The 18,765-nt window shown below is 40.2% G+C and overlaps 1 protein-coding gene across 1 annotated transcript; it reads left to right on the top strand.

The window, feature by feature from the left end:
- The first annotated feature begins 5,311 nt into the window (after nucleotides 1–5,311).
- LOC121056688 lies at nucleotides 5,312–17,011 on the top strand. Its single transcript, XM_040529949.1, has 6 exons — nucleotides 5,312–5,591; nucleotides 5,681–5,792; nucleotides 13,116–13,301; nucleotides 14,070–14,347; nucleotides 15,569–15,783; nucleotides 16,238–17,011. The coding sequence occupies exons 1-6, from the start codon at nucleotides 5,312–5,314 to the stop codon at nucleotides 16,817–16,819; spliced, it is 1,653 nt and encodes a 550-aa protein (XP_040385883.1). The 3' UTR covers nucleotides 16,820–17,011.
- The last annotated feature ends 1,754 nt before the right edge of the window (nucleotides 17,012–18,765 follow it).

Below are 18,765 nucleotides of genomic sequence, written 5' to 3'. Positions count from 1 at the left end.
AATAAGCACTTCATAAATCTGTGTATTAGTTATATATATTTGGGAGCTCATCTTTCCCTAGTAGGGCTATGTTTATGATTTGCTCATCTTTTTGCCTTTTGTGGCAAAAACAACATGACGTATTTAGAGATGATAATTGATTTATGATTAAAACTTTTATAGACATGTGTTCTTATGACCTAAAAGCAAAGACTGAAAAATAAACTAAAATAAAAAAACTCTAAAATCAACTCTAAATTTAAGATTAAATATTTAAATTTTAGCTTATAAGTATAAGCAAAACCAAAAGATGAGCTCGTCGAGAAGTACTCCCTTCGTATTTAATAAATGACATTATTAACTTTTTTAGTATATGTTTGACTTTGGATTTACTATGTCCATCAAATTATTTAGATTTATTCTTGTTCTTTACTTCTCTAGGGACGTAGTTATTATGAAAAATTACTAGAATTTCTATCAATTTTTTAGAGGTACTCTAGTACTGTAGCTGCTTGTAATAACATGAAAACTAGTTAGTAACTGTATGATGTGAATTTACTTGTATTAGAAAAAAAAAGTGCTGTGTTTACTTGTGAATTTTTATTCACATAGTTACTTATTTTTACTCTTCCACAATGCAGTACTTGTAATTTCATGAAAATGAATTTTCATTTATGTTGATGGTTAAGTTACTCAAAAGCATATTTAATATTGAACTTATTTTTTAAATGTATTTTAAGTTAAACATAATTTTTTTAGAAAGAACAATACCAGACCTAAACATTACTACCTCCGTTTCATAATGTAAGATGTTTGATTTTTTTAGTTGCAACGTTTGACCATTCGTCTTATTTAAAAATTTAGTACAAATATAAAAAAATAACAAATCGTGCTTAAATTTATTTTGATAATAAAGTAAGTCACAAGCAAAATAAATAATATTTCATAATTTTTTTGAATGAGACAAATGATCAAACATGGGAAGCAAAAAGTCAAACATCTAATATTATGAAACGAAGGGAGCAGCAGTTAGCGAGTGCGTAGATTACAGTTCTGAGGAAGTAAGTAAATACTTTATAAATATAAATAATAAAGTGTTAACCCGAAATGGGCCGAAACAAAAGGAAGGTTGTTCTGGGAAGGCCCGGTCCAACTAACTGAGCAAGCACGCTCACGGACAGCCTACTGCTATTCGTTGCTTGGGTAGGGGTAGAGCACATAAACAATTAAACAAACACTCGCAGTGCGTGCGTGCGGCATGGCCATGGCACGCCGCCGTCTCCGCCTCTCCTCCTCCGCCTCCGGTACTTCCTCTCCGGTACTTCTCTCTCTCTCTTCATTTTTTCGCACCATTTTTTTCCTCTTGTCCTGGCTGGTTGCTTCCATTTCGCGAAATCGATCGAGGTTTGTTCCGCAGCTTAATTAGATCCAGGTAGGCCAGAGCCCTAGCTTACCTTCACGGTGCTCTCCACACCGTACCGCTCGCTAGGGTTACTTACCTGCTAGCTATTCGATCTTCCCGTTCGTCCGGCCAGATCCACAGCCGGCAGCATCGTGCATGCATACACGGCGTGCGCCGTCGCCGACCACATCTTCGCGCAGTCGAGGAAGCGTGCATGAGGTGTGGCATCCGCCTGAGACTTTGGTGCGCTGTTGCCGGCGCGGACGGCCTTCCCCTGCGCGGCCGCAACGCCTCCGCGTGTCCGTGCGTCCGCGCGGACCACGCCCTAGCCCCTTGCTGCTCGCGCCATGGCCTACCGTCACGGCTGCGACCTACGCCTCCAGTGACCAGGCGTCGACGGCAGCAACGACGCGGCGTGCACCGGATCCGACCGCATCTTCGCGCCATCGAGGATGCGTGCTTCGAGGTGTGGCATGCCGCCTGGGACTTTGGTGCGCAGCTGCCGGCGGCGGACGGCCTTCCCCTGAGCGGCCGCACCGCCTCCGCGTGTCCGTGCGTCCGCGCCGACCACGCGCTAGTCCCTTGCTGCTCGCACCATGGGCTATCGTCACGCCTGCGACCTACGCCTCCAGTGACCAGACGTCGACGACAGCAACGACGCGGCGTGCGCCGGCGCCGACCGCATCTTCGCGCCGTCGAGGATGTGTGCTTCGAGGTGTGGCATGCCGCCTGGGACTTTGGTGCGCTGCTGCCGGCGGCGGACGGCCTTCCCCTGCGCGGCCCGCGTGACCGTGCGTCCGCGCGGACCACGCCCTAGCCCCTTGCTGCTCGCGCCATGGCCTACCGTCACGCCGGCCTGCGACCTACGCCTCCAGTGACCGGGCGTCGCCGGCAGCAACCACGCGGCTTGCGCCGTCGAGGATGCATGTGTGAGAAACCAGAGGGAAAATAGCAGATGGTATTGATGAACCGGTAAGAACACGATACAAGAACATCTCAATCCGACCGGATCGAGCTGCCGCTGCCTACGCCACCGCGTGTTCCCCGCCAGCCTCCTCTCCCTGTTCTGTTACATATTTATACCCTGTTCACTGAGAAAATAGACATTTGGCCACGTTCAAAAAGCGGTTTTACCATAATGCCATCCTGAAAACGCGTTTCGCTAAAATACCATTCCAAGCGGCTTACAGCCATTTTGCCATTTTTCTCATTTTATTCAATTTCTCAATTTTTTGGCCTCGTCCACTGGATGGGTCGACCAAATTGGCCCTCAGATGGGCTGCCGCGGCTCCTCCTCCACGCACTGCCCGGCCTCCGCGCCTTCCGGGTAGACATCCGATCCATCGGCTATGGCCTCCACGCCGTCTTCGAATCCTTCGGCTAGGTACTTCGCCATTGAAGCTGCGATGCTATTGCAGATCTCACGCTCCCCTCATGAAGAGAGAGAGAGATGGAGGAGAGGAGGCGCGTACTCGTCAGCAGCGGCAGCGGCTATCTAGGCTAGCAACCCCTCGCCGCGCTCGCAGCCGGCGGTGACGTCGACGTCTCCTTCACCCACCACCGGGAGGCGCCGCGACGTCGGTCTGTTTTGTAACAAATCGACCGAGGGACAATTTGGTTAGCCCATCCGGTGGATGAGGCAAAAAAATTAAGAAATTGAATAAAACCAGAAAAATGGCAAAATGGCTGTAAACCTTTCGCTCGGTATGGCATTTTACCGAAACGCGTTTTCGGGATGGCATTCTGGCGAAACCGCCTTTTGAATGTGGTCAAATGTCCATTTTCTCCTCTTCACTAGTCTAGCTATTAGAATTTTTTGAATTTTTTATTTATTAAATAATTTACAAATTTAATTTTGCATTTCAAAAAAATCACAAAACTAACCTCCTGCCGCCCTCTAGGAGGGCGGAAAGGTGACGTGGCAAACGACCACTCGGTAGCGAGCAACGGCCGTAAACGGCGACACGGTGAATTTTGCTTTTAGACCCTTTCCGCCCTCTGTAAGGGCGGCAAGGACCTAAGTGCAAAATTTGCCACGCCGTCCGAAAATTTCACGATTTAACCGTGGTTTAATACATATATCTATGATGTATGAAGTTTTCTGATCAATACTACTACTTAGCTCAGTGGTCATCCTCTTCTTCTCCTATCTAGAATACTCGAGATCAAATCCTTGCCAAAGGATATTTCTTCCTATTTTTTGCAAGCCTGAGAAAAAATCAAAAAAAATATGCCCTTGGTTGAATTCGACCCTTAGTCTTCTAAATGAAAGAGTGAAATGGTGGCCACTGAGCTAAGCTAGTTCTTATTATTAAACAATTACATACGATATACATATATGTATCAAACCACGGTTTAATCGAAAAATTCTTGGTTCAATCGTAGAATTCCTTTTCCTTGGCAGCGCGGCAAATTTGTATTTAGGCCCTTGCCGGCGGAAAGGGCCTAAAAGCAAAATTCGCCGTGTCGCTGTTACGGCTATTGCTCGCAACCGAGTGACCGTTTGCCACGTCACCTTTCCGCCCTCATAGAGAGCGGCAGAATGTTAGTTTTGTGATTTTTGAAATGCAAAATTAAATTTGTAAATTATTTAATAAATAAAATTCAAAATTCCAAAAAATTATTACACATGCACCCGCCACCGTAGCGCTTGTTGGGCCGACCCACCTGCTCTGGACGGGCCATATTCTCCTCGCCTTGCAGTGTTGACTGTAGCGTATCCGGCACACCCTCCGCTCCCATCTTCTCAGCCGTCTTCGCGATGCCGCTCGCCTCACTGTCAGGTAGTTCGCTGACAGCGTGCTTCGGAAGGATCTGGCGACGGGAGCGGCGTTCAACGAGTCAGTCATCTACATTGACAGATCTAGCCAACGAGATTAGGGGGGTCTGACCAAATTAGATAGAGTTTCAGCCCCCGTTTCAACTAATCTTCACCATAAAATTTTAGGGGGGTCTTTATGGGGGCTCCAATAGATTTAACGGGGGTAGCAGGGGCTCGAGACCCCGCCGCTCCCATGTTGGATCCGCCACCGGTCGTCTACGCTAGCGCCGTGCCCCGGGTGACCGGCGGCGGCGAGCCAGCTACACTTGGAGCCTGCAGCAGCCGAGCAGCGGACGATAGAGGTTGCTAAGAAAGTGGCGGCTACGTGATGTGGCTCTGCCCAGACAATGATCTGCCTCCCCTCCATCTCTCACGCCCGCGCTACTCGCGGACCAGCCCATATCACCGCGACGCCGCATGTCTGCTTTGAGCATGGCCGCGCCGCTGCCAAGCTCACTGGTCGCTGGGTAGGGGGGTTAACACCTAAGTACTGATCCATATGCATGCTTCATTGTAATGTTTATCATTTGATTGATCATCGTACATACATTTTGATATACTGATCTCCTTGTCGTCGTCTGATGACGATGACCTGACCCAATTAACCCTTCAATATGGTTAATTGGATAGTCCATGCTATTATATTTTTTACGGTTTTAAAATATGCCATTACAATTCATATATTTATAGATATGCCATTACAATTTAGGGTTAATTGGATCCATGTCATTACAATTTTTAAGGTTTTGAAATATACCGTTACAGTTCATCTATTTGTAGATATACCATTATAATTTAATATATATTCTAGATATGCCATGCATGCATGATAGTTATGCAGTACAGTTTAGTCGATGATGATGGTGATATTTGATATGATCCGTCTATTCATTATATTGATGTGGTGATGATGCAGGCTAATTGAAGATCGATCGATTGAGAGGATATGCTATTGGGGGCCATAGCAGAAACTGGATTATATATCAAGAGAGGAGTGGATGGCGACGGACAAGTTCCATTTCCCAATAGGTGATTTGGTGAGTTCTAGTATAAAAAACACCTATTCCTCTCTGATTAACAGCATCATCTCTCGAATCACAACTAGAGCAATGGAAACCGTTGAGGGAAAGCCTGTGTGCATGCAAGGCTATTATGAGATCGTGCTATTTCCTAAAACTGGAAGTGATTTAGCCTTGAATCATGCTAATGGCCGTGTCCGCATCCTTTTTGATTACCACAATCTGTATCTGGTTGCTTTTAAGTCACACGGGATGTGGCACAAATTCCCGGACCTCGATCCTAAGATTGTTCCAGACTATGCAAGCAATGAGCGAAAGAAGTATTACAAGGTGAAGAACATTCCCTTTGAGTCCAACTATGGTGTTAGAGGTATGTCAGCCGATATATCTGAACTGAAAATTAGCAAAGAAACTCCAATCCGCATATACAAGACATTGAGCCTATATGATTCGGTTCAGCAAGTTGGAAGAGTCAAAATACCCGACCTACAGAAGATGCTATTTATGTCCTGCGCTGTATTTTCAGAGGTGCTCAGGTTCCCTCTTATGAAGTAGGCTGTATACCTGATAGGTAGGTCAGTGAATGATAAGAGTAAAGTCAGGAAGGAGCACACAGTTCTCGTTCAGCGGTGGAGTAGTTGCTGCAAGGCTCTTAGAGAAGGAAGACAAGCTTTCGAGGTGATGCCTAATCTAGACATACACACGTTCGACGAGTTGCTTGCTGCGATTGGTGTTGTTTTGCCCATTTGATATACCTGTTGTCTTTTACTCGAAGGAAACTGTACATATTGACACGTCTATCGCTACCTCTTTTTTGAGACAAAATACTCCTAGAGATTATCCATTTCAGTACGCACCAAAGATCTTGTTGCAGGCTAGTATTGCCATTTGCGACGTACATGCATACATAATACATATTATGTTGGTGCTGTTTGTGCATTCTGCAAGATAAGCCAACTATTACGTCGTTGCTTTGCATACGCTCTCTAGCTATATACGTAGGTATGAAGAACTATCTTGTTTGTTGAGAAAAGGTAGGTATATAACTGAACATAAGTGTCCGTGCATGTTGATGCATGCATGCATGTTGATACATAGTACAATTAATTAACGAAAACCATGCATTTATATGTAGAAATTAAGAACATTTACTGGACATTTACATTATTGTGTTGCTCTGGATTGTTAAACTTAAATGTGCTTGGAAAATCTGATATCTCTCCTTAACTACTCTCTATGATAGGGATAGTTGTGTTCTTAACCCTGCTTTGGAATACAATTGTGATTTCACCCTTCTTTTTGGCATTTTGGCCCTCGTCCTTTGAAACTGAAGATATGGTTTTCCCCTAAGCGTAAGTCATCTTGAATTCTTGATGGTGCTATATACTACCACGGTACCACCCTCCATCTCAAAATACTACTGTTTCATCTGTTATTCAAAATTTTCTCAACCCTGGTTCTATTTTGGCTATTCCCGATGAACTCCGCCACAACTAGCTGATTTGAATTCGATAGCAAAAGTTGATTGGAGTGCACGGCCATTGTAGCACCAAGCCACAGTGGCCCTGCACTACACGCGCAAAATCCACAAAACCGACTGTGTTTTTCTCTTGCACGTGCATGTGCATGCTTACATTACATAGATCAATCTGATTTCATTGGACCTTCATTACACGTAACCTATATACAGTTTCTGCATAGAAAGTTTACACACATATATATAAATGGTCAATCTATCATTAATAGCTATGTTTTTTTTATCATCATGCAATGTGAGAATGACTATTTGACATAAATCCGGAGTTTCTTGAAATATTTTGCTTAAAGTTCCTATAGTAATAAATCAAATCATAACAAAATACTCAATAAGATCATGTATAAAGAGTTGTACCCATAATTGTATACTTAATTTCAGCGAAAACAAACATTTAAATTTATAAACATAAAAAACGCTGTACCATTTCCGATCATTTTCATCCTGCTGCGAGCAGGATGCTTCTGTTTTGGGATGAACAGGGTGCTGACATCCTGGTGTGGATTCTGGACTTTCGTATGGATAGATCAATCGAGTTGGGATTTATGTTTTAGACAGTCAAAACAAAGCAGCCCAAGCTAGCTCCCCTTGTAGAAGGAAAGTCTGAAATGCAGCCCAATTCTAGCCTGCAGGCCACGCGCCGGCCCGATCGTTACTGATGAAGATTGACGTGAAAAATATCTTTTTCACCGGGCCTCCGAAGAGTCCAGTTGAATTTCTTGTGACAGCTTCATTGCTTTTTGCTGAAATTAAACATAAGTAAAGCAATTTAGTAATGACTAAAAATGATTTTAGGTAAACCTTTTCAGGTAACGACTTAAAAGAGAAATTACGGTGAAAACTCCCCAAAAGTTAAATCAAAATTTAAGTTATAAAATTTAAATTTTGGCTTATAAGCGTCAAAAACGAGGACTAAGATTCTAGAGAAGTTTAGTACTACACATTTTACTACAATAATCATTGTTTTAGACAAAACACATAACATTAGAACATTTATACGGAAAATTGTGGCTAGAGTTAAAAACCTAGTGAAAGATACCCCTTCAATTCTAATAGATGGCACCATTAACTAAATTTTAAGTATATGCTTGATCGTTTATCTTATTTAAAATTTAATGCAAATATATAATAATTTATACTTAAAGTACATTTGTTCATAAACAAGAAAATAAATAATAATGTAATTGTCTACATGTGAAAAATGGTCATCGCTATCGTTATCTATTAAAGACCGGAGGCTACAGATAGGCGCTGATGGTACCGCGGGTGAACTAGTTTTGTGTTAAAATTTGGTTTATTTAGTTAAGTGGTCAAATATAGACCAAACTTTAATGGTATCATATAAAAAATATGAAAGTAGTATTAGACAATGCATGGGAGACAAATAAGAGAACCGATAAATTTTCAATGGCGAATAACGATGATCCGCGCTGCGTGAAGAGGCGGCTAACGAGAGAGGCCCCACCACTACGATATTGGAGTGTAAACTTTGCAACGAAACAGCGACTGCAGCTGAACATGTACTAACCCTGTCATCAGCTGGAGTGTAAAGTGGCAGTGCAGATAGTGCCAGATATATCCATGTGAGACACCCCATATTGCCCTAGACAATTAGGCATGGGTGTTAATTTGTTGATTAATCCACCTTGATGAGCCACAACGATATATGATGGACATGAAGGAATAACCATGAGCACTGATCTACTAATAATCATTAATCATGGTACAACTTTTAGGTGAAGAACGTGGGCATTATTCATTAGAGTGCCATGACCTTTCTCTCTTTTGGGAGATCTGATAGGAGATTACCTGTAGTTTTTTAAAGGCTAATTTGATAGGTGTTCCTGTGTTCGAGCATACCACACATTTCTAGAGTAGCATATGCATTTTTTATATATTAATATTAAAGGCTATTCATGCCGTTCGTAACTTAAATTTTCTTGTTTTTCGTGCACACAAAATAAGTATATTTTTTTACTAAATTTTTTTATAAAAATTCTTTAAAATCAATTTTGATTTTTTATATCTAATAATTAATTAATGATATATTAATTTACTGCTATGTTTTTCGTGCTGGTTACTGACCTAATAAATAACAGGACCTCAAAAGCATATATAGCATAGCAACTGTCAAACTGACGTACAAACTTTTACTTGATTAATACTAGAAAGCAGGTGTGTTGAGGATTAAATTCATAGAAATGCAAAAAATTTGACAAAACGCTGACAACATCGTAGATTTAAAATAGTACTTACTCCATTCCATATTTTAAGAATTTATGATTTTATCTAGATTCATCAACTGATTGGTGTATGTGGTCAGTGTGTGCGTCTAGATTCACTTAATATAGGGCTACAGATTTAACACACGAGGTTTATTGCAAAGGTCCATATTGATCCCTATTGGCCCAAAATTCGTGCATTTCAAAATGTCGATGGCTATTCGCTGGTTTTTCACGACCAATGCCTGCATGTTTTTCCACATGATCGGTTGACAAATGGCGGCAATATCATGCTGTGCCGGCACATGCTTAATTGTATGTAACACTGTCATGTCCAGAATAATGGAGTACGATTAAGAGCAGGTACAATAGCATACTATAAGCATAATTTAAAGAGATAAGAGTAGAGAGAGAAGAGATGTGAGCTAGTAATTTATAGCTAGCTGTACGTGGACTCCAAGACAAAATATGTGTATGACATGTGGGACCATGTATTGATGTTTTCTAGGTAACTATTGTATTAGTTGACCATTAGATTGACTATAGATAAATTAGAGCTAGTAATTTGCTATACTATTGAACTTGCTCAAAGAAGGCATTGGCACTGTTACAGATTCCCAGGCAATGAACTCCCAATTTAACATCAATAACATCCCATCCGTTTGTGTCTATTATCAATTGCAATATGATATCAGCCCACAAACTTGGACCATAGCTAGCTGCTCGATCGTCCGAATGAGCATGTTGTGTAGTAGCAACGATATTTTCTAATTGTCGTTTATCGATTATAGATGTACGTTTTTTGAGTTTCTAAACGGTATATTTGGTATAAAAGTTTTTATATTAAAAATCTTGAAAATCTTGTGCGGCACTAGTATGTACACTGTTTTTTATAACCAACTGCGTGACAATTAATCACATCTTAACTAGGATACGTTGGAGTGTATAAAGTGAACTGCCCGTATTTTTATGCTTTTATATTGATCGATGCATGCAACTTAACATAGTATCAAAGACAAAGGTCTTGAGTTCAAATCCTGGATGACAAAACTACAACCTACTCCAATATTCCACGTTTGAGACTTGAGTAGTCTCATGATTTAAAGTAAAACTAAAGTGTAGGCTGCATTGACCAATTAGTTAATGAAGTATGACTTGTCATAGTTGTAGCAACCATCCAAAGAACTACCTAAACAATTGTGGCATACCTAAATTTTAACGTGACAATTTATGGCTCTGCGCCAATCAGTTCTCTAATTCCTCTATTCCTCCTGGTGACAAGAAAACGAGACTAAAGCAGCCATAGATCTTTTTGTTTGTACTTTTATTTAGCAACTATAAAAACAGAGCTGGACAACCAAACTGACAAAAACAAACTCTAAAGTTAATCCAAAACCAAATTCTAAAATTTAAAATCAGCTCTCATGTTAAGCACACACTTAATCATAGACCGACATGGCCATAACCAATCTCATAATTTCAGTGAAATTTCTCACTCTATATATGCAAGTGGCTGCCTTGTTTATTGATTACCTGCTGATTAATTAAAGCAAGAGTCCACATGATTCTCCAAAATTAGTTAATAAGCAGTACATCGTTGGGGTACTTTGTACGGTCGAACAATAGTATACGGTTGCATCTATCCCTTCTGTCTCGCGTCCTAGGTGCTATCTGAAACACCAATGCGTGATGTTGCTTTGTTTGCGTCCAGCCCTGTTCAGTTCCTAAAATCTTTTCCTAAAAACATCACATCTAATCTTTGGACACATAAATAAAGCATTAAACATAGATGTAAAAAAACTAATTGCACAGTTATGACAGAAATTGTGAGACGAATCTTTTGAGTCTAATTAGACCATGATTAGCCATAAGTGCTACAGTGACCAACATGTGCTCATAATAAATTAATTAGTCTCAAAAAATTCGTCACGCAGTTTCTTGGCGGAATCTGTAATTTGTTGTTTTATTTGTGTCTAAAAACCCCTTCTGACATCTGATCAAACATCTGACTTGGAATCTAAACACAACTTGAGAATCCTGCCCTGTAAAAAAAAATTGAGAATCCTGCCTACTTGACATGCACCTCCATTTTATTGGATTAAGATTTTCTGGCTTAACCGTTGACGCGTTCGTCGATAATTAGATCCCATTATCTATGAGCCCACGAGTCAATGACCGCGTTTCATTCATTTTACGTTAAAAGTGTCTCATTTCTGTACATATGTTTATTGAAATTCACGTTCAACTGGATATGCAACTGAGCATGTCATCTCGACGTGGTTACATTATAGGACACCTCCATTGGGACACCATTTCATCGCCTATGAAGCTGAGCTGCGATCTGAGGCAGCTTAGTCATAATTTTAATTGCATTTATGTATTTATTTTTGAATTATCATACTAGTGTGTTGGCCGCTTGTCTAATCAGTTCCTTTTTTATTTGAAACTCGTCTAATCAGCTTCTTAAGGTTGGAAGAAATATTGCTCTCCCGTTTACTCCACTGTGTCCGCGTGTCATGTAACCCAGAAGTCTTTTTTTTTTGGCTAATTAACTTTCCACGTCTGCTTGTTATGCCTCCGTTCCTAAATACTTGACGCCGTTGATATTTTTATAACCATTCGTCTTATTTAAAAATTCAAAATTACTAAATATTTTTATATCATTTTATTTATAGCTTACATATTTAAAAAAATTGAATAAGATGATTGACCAAACGTGTATAAAAAAGTCAATGGCGTCAAACATTTAGGGACAGACGGAGTAACTTACAACAACAACCATAATTGAATTTTAACTCTTATCATGCATGGTCTTTCATCCTAGTCTATTTTGTAGTATTAATATTTGAATCACTAATAACATAGATATAAAAGGTTTTATCTATAATTACCACAATTGTTTTCTTTTGCTGATAAATGATAAAAGATAAAATATTGTCTTATTTTTAATAGCTATTTAATATTATAAATAATGAAATTAACTACTATATAGCTAAAATCTATTGTCTTATTTTGCGCATGAGCGGTTTGGAGGGCCTCCGCGATAAGTGAAACCCTGCATGAAACGATGCGATAAAAAACGAATATGATGAAACGTCTTTACACCTCACCTGAATCACGATTAACGAATACAATAAGGCACTTACAGCTTGATGGTCCAAACCTAATGTCTGTTCGAGATCGAAAGAGTGCCCTCGGGAGACTACAAGTTCCATTTCCCAATAGGTGATTTGGTGAGTTCTAGTATAAAAAACACCTATTCGCATTTTTTCCTATTTTCCTTCCTTATTTTGTTTCTCTTATATATATTCCGAATCCCAAATATTTCCCTACCTTTTTTTTTTCTTTCTATTTTCTCCAATCCCGTGGGCCTTAGCGAGCCCAGATATCGTTATGGTTTCAACTTACGAACCCCAACCTCATCCGTCTCTCTCTCTCTTTTATAAGTCCGGAGTAACCCTAGCCCTAAGGGCCTCTCGTCCGTGGATCTGGACGACGGCGTCCTGCTCCTCCCCACGCCCTCTCGCCGGAGTAGGGAGCTCGGCGTCTCTTCCACTAGCGACGGGCGGCCTTCTCCTGTTGCCGGGGGCAGGCAGCCTCCTCTTTCCCCAGTTCGGGACGCCACCTCTCCAGCGCAGGATCCGCGGGCGCGGCGAGCCTTCCTCTGTCGGAGCGCGGCGTCCTCCTTCAGTTTCGACGAGCGGCCTCCTCCTCTAGCCGGCTGTTAGGGCCTGTCCCCCTCGCCGGAGTTCAGTGACTCCCTCTCTCGCCCCCTCCACCTCCGGTGCTACACCTGGACAGGGTGAGTTCCTTTTTCCTTCTTCCCCTTTTATCTATTTTAGTGTTATTTTGCACTTAGCTCGGATCTGAAATTTTTTATGTGTGGTGAACTGGTTTGGTTACTCAAATTGCTGCTAGTTATTTTGATGATTCAAATGGAACTTGTTCAGGTATAGGGTTCTTTTTATGCTAGTTATGCTGAAAATCCATGTTCACCTAGCACAAACAATACACCTATTGTACATATACATTCCAATAGTTTGGTATTCAATCATGCTCACTCCTCTCCTCGTAATGTGATTGAACGTGCATTTGGAGTGTTGAAGATGAAATAGCGAATTCTGTTGCACATGCCTAGCTACCCTGTGGAGAAGCAAAAGTTGATTATAATTGCTTGCATAGCCCTTCGTAATTTCATCCGTGATAGTGCTTTGGCTGATGTTCTTTTTGAGAGATGTGACAATGATGAAGAGTATATGCCACCTATCAATACACCTGAAGAAGAAGACAATTATGTTAGCACCACATCCAATGATGGTGATATGTGCGTCTTTCGAGATTTTATTGCAAATGCTTTGATGGCGGACAGAGGACGCAATATATAGAAATATGAAAGTGGTTTAGGTTGTTCTTTGTTATGTGCTTGGTGTACATATGGTATTGGCGAAGTAGTATTTTGCTATGTGCTTGATGAACACAACAAAGTGCAATATTTTGTATGTGCTTTATTTATGAACACATCGCGGTGGCAAAGTAATATGCACGGAACCTATTACATAAGTAATTTAACTTTCTTATTGCCTTCAAAAAGGAAATTATAATTTTCTTGACTACCTTTATGACAATTTACATTTTTTAAAAATTGTATAAAAACATTTATGTACATTGATGTAGTTAAACCAACCAATGTAGAAATAAGCAGAATCCCCATCTACTTCAGGGTATTTCAGACAATTCAGCCTCTCAGGACACTAGCCAACAAATTCTCAGAAGCTCCCCCAAACAGAGCCCTCTCAACTTTTTAGAATCTCAAGTTTCCAGAATCTCCGGCTAGCTTCTCAGAATTTCCAGCTCCCCCAAACAGGCCCTAAGTCCCTAACCCCAACCACGAGCTCCCTAACCCCAACCACAAGCTCGGTGGCGGCGGTGTAGGAGGAAGAGGTGGGAGACTATTGCTACTATTTTGATATAAATAATTCCTTTCTCCAGCCTTTTCGTTCCCATCCGTCGACTTTCCGATATGTTTCAATTTTATTAGTATAAATACATATGAATTTTATTAATATATATACATATGGATTAGGTTTTGAAGAACCACCGTGGAGGATGTCTTCGATTTGCCATTGTTTGTGGAGGAGGACGACGAGGAGGCGGCGGCGGAAGCAGCGAAACAGAAGCGACGGGAGCAGAGCTTGAAGCCCCGGTGGCCGAGGCCGACGAGTTATCGGGACACGCCGGAGATGAAGGAGAGGTGGGCGAGGAGTAGTGCTCTGGCTTCCCAGTATTGGGAGCATGACCCCAAGACAGGGATCAGCTACTACACGTGCGCCTGCTTCCGAAACCTCACCATCTTCGACCTTGACAAGGAGAGTATGTGTCATGGCCACATCAACAATCTATTACTCCAGTCTATCATATTGTTGTTATCAATACACTGCAATTTTTTTTCTAGCACACTGCAAGATTACGCTCATCTCTAGCAATATTCCATAAATCAACGCACACCCACTATGCACATGATTTTGATAATCCAATCAAACACGTGGAGTGAAGGCAGGCCAATAGTTTCAGGCACATGAACAGGAAACAATGCAATAAGCACAGAAAAAATGATTTGCTCACCTTCTATCAAAGATATCCGATTCATATCTTATCATGTATCTATTTGGGAGATGTTTTTAGTGGAGCAAACTACCTTAAAATTCACTAGATGGGATCCTCACTGACTGGAGAAATTTGATCATGTGCCACTCTTCACAGTGGCTCTTGATCATTCGCCACTCCTTATCTTGCAATTGATAACTTGCCACACTGCCCAAAAGGACTGTTTGTCACTTTTGGCATAGATAGTCAGTGCTAGTACCACCAGCAGCTAGGGTCTTGTTTTTCCAGTGATTGCAAAATGCAAATTGGCAGTAAATTATATCTCATTGGAGACCTTGCACTGGACGGGCTAGACACCGACGGTGAGTGACATTTAGGTGTGGGGGCCTGAAATGTTAGTGTCCTTGAGCCAGGGTGGTGGATGAGGAGGGAGATCATGCGATGTCAGGGATGATGGGGCCATTGGGGGGGGGTACCAAGCAGATAAATTGTAGTTTGCCTCCTGTGGATGAGATGCAAATGATCAATTTTCTCATTTCGGGCAGGTCCAAGCCAAACACAGGTAAGCTGTTATATGAAGAATTAGACAGCTCATACTGTTTAGGTTTTGCTAAGATGAGCAGATATTGCGATGGATTTAGTTCAGTTTCTCCCTAGTTGTAAAATATCCCATGCAGTATGCTATTGAACATATACTCTCTCTGACCTCATAGATCTTATTTAGCAAATGGACAGGTATGTGGTTGGATTTTCTGAAGTATATATAAGATTAAAAAGTAGCCAGATACTTTCTCAACTGCAATAATTTTGTTTCTGAAACAACTAAAATAATTTTCATAATTGTATTTCCGTAACAGCTCAAAAGATAGGGACAACCCTGTTTACCTTATGAAAACTTTTGTCCTCTAGAGACATTATCAAACGTATACTTTTGTTAACACACTATTCTTCCCTGTTGCAAACTAACTCCATTTTCAATTTTGTCAGCGCAATATGGTCCAATGCGTTTTACAGACGCAATTATCCCAGAGTATCACATTTTGACTAGCTCGTTAAATGTAATATCTCTGAAAGTAAAATCATCGGATGTTGGCTACCCTATCAATCTATATGGGACTGTGATAGTCAGAGATGGATTAGATTTTAACTGCATCACCATCTTCCGGCGCAATAGGAACAATTGCCAAGTTATCCAGTCAGAGGTATTTTAAAGAGTATCTCTTCACACTATTAATCTCTCCTATTTCACATAATACATCGAACTAATTTCTTTACAGTTATGTACAGTTAAAGGCATACTAAACCTAGCTACATTTGAGTTGTCTATATGCATGACTTGGACTAGTTTCATACAAAACACAAATACCTACTTTTTTTTATGTATTCAAATATTAAGTCATGTCATTATATTTTAATTTGATTGATCATGTCATCATATATAATTATTGCAATTAAATGATTGTGTGAATTTTGATGAGCTCAGTCCAAATTCTTGCCTAGGTTGCTAGCAAATCAATTTAATATGAATCTGCGTACAGGTTTAAGGTGGTTAATAAATAATAACAATACTATTATATTCTATGGATAATTATCATTTATTTTATATATATCATTAGTGTGACATATGGCTAACGTCTTGTGTAATTTTTCTTGTAGAATGAAGATATAATTCTCACAGGACCAACTAGAGGAATTGTTTTTTATGGTGAAATATTTTTTGAGATAAATTTGAAGATTAAGGAGAATGAAGAGTGCAATGACAAGGAATTTAGTAAAGGATTGCTTGAAATGAAAGTCTACACTCGTCGGTTTAAGATTGTGACTGAAACCTTGGAGAGTAGGCTCAGTGAGGTGGAACTTGTAACTGCTTGTGTTAAGGAAGCACTGGAGGGCACTGTTGAGATCAAGATTCTGTCAGATTCTGAAGTTTTTCATGGGAAAATTACGGCTTGCACAACAGATGTTCCGAATGATATTGTACTGTATGACAGTGATGTCGGTTCTCCAAACGCAGTTGGTGATGACAGAGTCGTGCAGCTGCTGCGACGTGTCGTAGCAGTGTCCAGAAAAGAGATGTTGATATTGAATATCCATGCCCATAATATTCATCAGAATCATGTCGTCAGTCGCAGTTTGAAGTTCACCCCATTCACTAGAGGCTCTAATGAGGACGAGATTAGCTGTGGTATTTACAAGATGCGGGTGAAAGTTGTTTGGTCAACCTTGTTGATGGGTTAGAATTATACTCTACTGAGAGTCTTTTTACAAGATGCGGGTGAAAGTTGTTTGTAAATTAACAACTTTGAGATGAATTAGAATTATACGCTATTGGGAATATTTTTCACAGATCTTGTAGCTTATGCTAAACTCGGTGGTGTAAATAATTAAACTTTTAAGCTAGCTGTCATGCCGAAATTGAATGTAAGTGGTTACAGGGCAGTTTTTTTGCTAGCGTTTGTTTTTGACGCCATAGTTACTGAACACGTGTTATCATTTCCCCGTATGTAAAGCTGAGATTAAGAGAGTAAATATCATGAAACAAACAAGTACTTTGACAAAACTATCTATACTAATATAAAAACAAATGAAATTCTTTTCTACGCCAATGTAAAATGTATAAATTTAAAATTAGTGTAATAACTAAATGACCCAAATCACTCTAGGAAATTAAACGGAACATCAATTTTATTTAGTCACCTACCATTCATATCTACCATTCATATGACCTAAAAGCAAAGACTGAAAAATAAACTAAAATAAAAAAACTCTAAAATCAACTCTAAATTTAAGATTAAATATTTAAATTTTAGCTTATAAGTATAAGCAAAACCAAAAGATGAGCTCGTCGAGAAGTACTCCCTTCGTATTTAATAAATGACATTATTAACTTTTTTAGTATATGTTTGACTTTGGATTTACTATGTCCATCAAATTATTTAGATTTATTCTTGTTCTTTACTTCTCTAGGGACGTAGTTATTATGAAAAATTACTAGAATTTCTATCAATTTTTTAGAGGTACTCTAGTACTGTAGCTGCTTGTAATAACATGAAAACTAGTTAGTAACTGTATGATGTGAATTTACTTGTATTAGAAAAAAAAAGTGCTGTGTTTACTTGTGAATTTTTATTCACATAGTTACTTAATTTTACTCTTCCACAATGCAGTACTTGTAATTTCATGAAAATGAATTTTCATTTATGTTGATGGTTAAGTTACTCAAAAGCATATTTAATATTGAACTTATTTTTTAAATGTATTTTAAGTTAAACATAATTTTTTTTAGAAAGAACAATACCAGACCTAAACATTACTACCTCCGTTTCATAATGTAAGATGTTTGATTTTTTTAGTTGCAACGTTTGACCATTCGTCTTATTTAAAAATTTAGTACAAATATAAAAAAATAACAAATCGTGCTTAAATTTATTTTGATAATAAAGTAAGTCACAAGCAAAATAAATAATATTTCATAATTTTTTTGAATGAGACAAATGATCAAACATGGGAAGCAAAAAGTCAAACATCTAATATTATGAAACGGAGGGAGCAGCAGTTAGCGAGTGCGTAGATTACAGTTCTGAGGAAGTAAGTAAATACTTTATAAATATAAATAATAAAGTGTTAACCCGAAATGGGCCGAAACAAAAGGAAGGTTGTTCTGGGAAGGCCCGGTCCAACTAACTGAGCAAGCACGCTCACGGACAGCCTACTGCTATTCGTTGCTTGGGTAGGGGTAGAGCACATAAACAATTAAACAAACACTCGCAGTGCGTGCGTGCGGCATGGCCATGGCACGCCGCCGTCTCCGCCTCTCCTCCTCCGCCTCCGGTACTTCCTCTCCGGTACTTCTCTCTCTCTCTTCATTTTTTCGCACCATTTTTTTCCTCTTGTCCTGGCTGGTTGCTTCCATTTCGCGAAATCGATCGAGGTTTGTTCCGCAGCTTAATTAGATCCAGGTAGGCCAGAGCCCTAGCTTACCTTCACGGTGCTCTCCACACCGTACCGCTCGCTAGGGTTACTTACCTGCTAGCTATTCGATCTTCCCGTTCGTCCGGCCAGATCCACAGCCGGCAGCATCGTGCATGCATACACGGCGTGCGCCGTCGCCGACCACATCTTCGCGCAGTCGAGGAAGCGTGCATGAGGTGTGGCATCCGCCTGAGACTTTGGTGCGCTGTTGC

Source organism: Oryza brachyantha, unplaced genomic scaffold, assembly GCF_000231095.2.
Source record: "Oryza brachyantha unplaced genomic scaffold, ObraRS2 ChrUN-Ctg61, whole genome shotgun sequence".
In the NCBI taxonomy this organism is placed as follows: domain Eukaryota; kingdom Viridiplantae; phylum Streptophyta; class Magnoliopsida; order Poales; family Poaceae; genus Oryza; species Oryza brachyantha.
This window is presented reverse-complemented; position numbering and strand designations above follow the sequence as displayed.

What these genes read in the sequence shown, in the direction of transcription:
- LOC121056688 (XM_040529949.1), top strand. Translation starts at nt 5,312, where the DNA reads ATGGAAACCGTTGAGGGAAAGCCTGTGTGCATGCAAGGCTATTATGAG. An exon ending in GTAGGCTGTATACCTGATAG is followed by an intron (nt 5,793 to 13,115) that starts GTAGGTCAGTGA and finishes GCACATGCCTAG; the next exon opens with CTACCCTGTGGAGAAGCAAA. An exon ending in GCCAAGTTATCCAGTCAGAG is followed by an intron (nt 15,784 to 16,237) that starts GTATTTTAAAGA and finishes TTTTTCTTGTAG; the next exon opens with AATGAAGATATAATTCTCAC.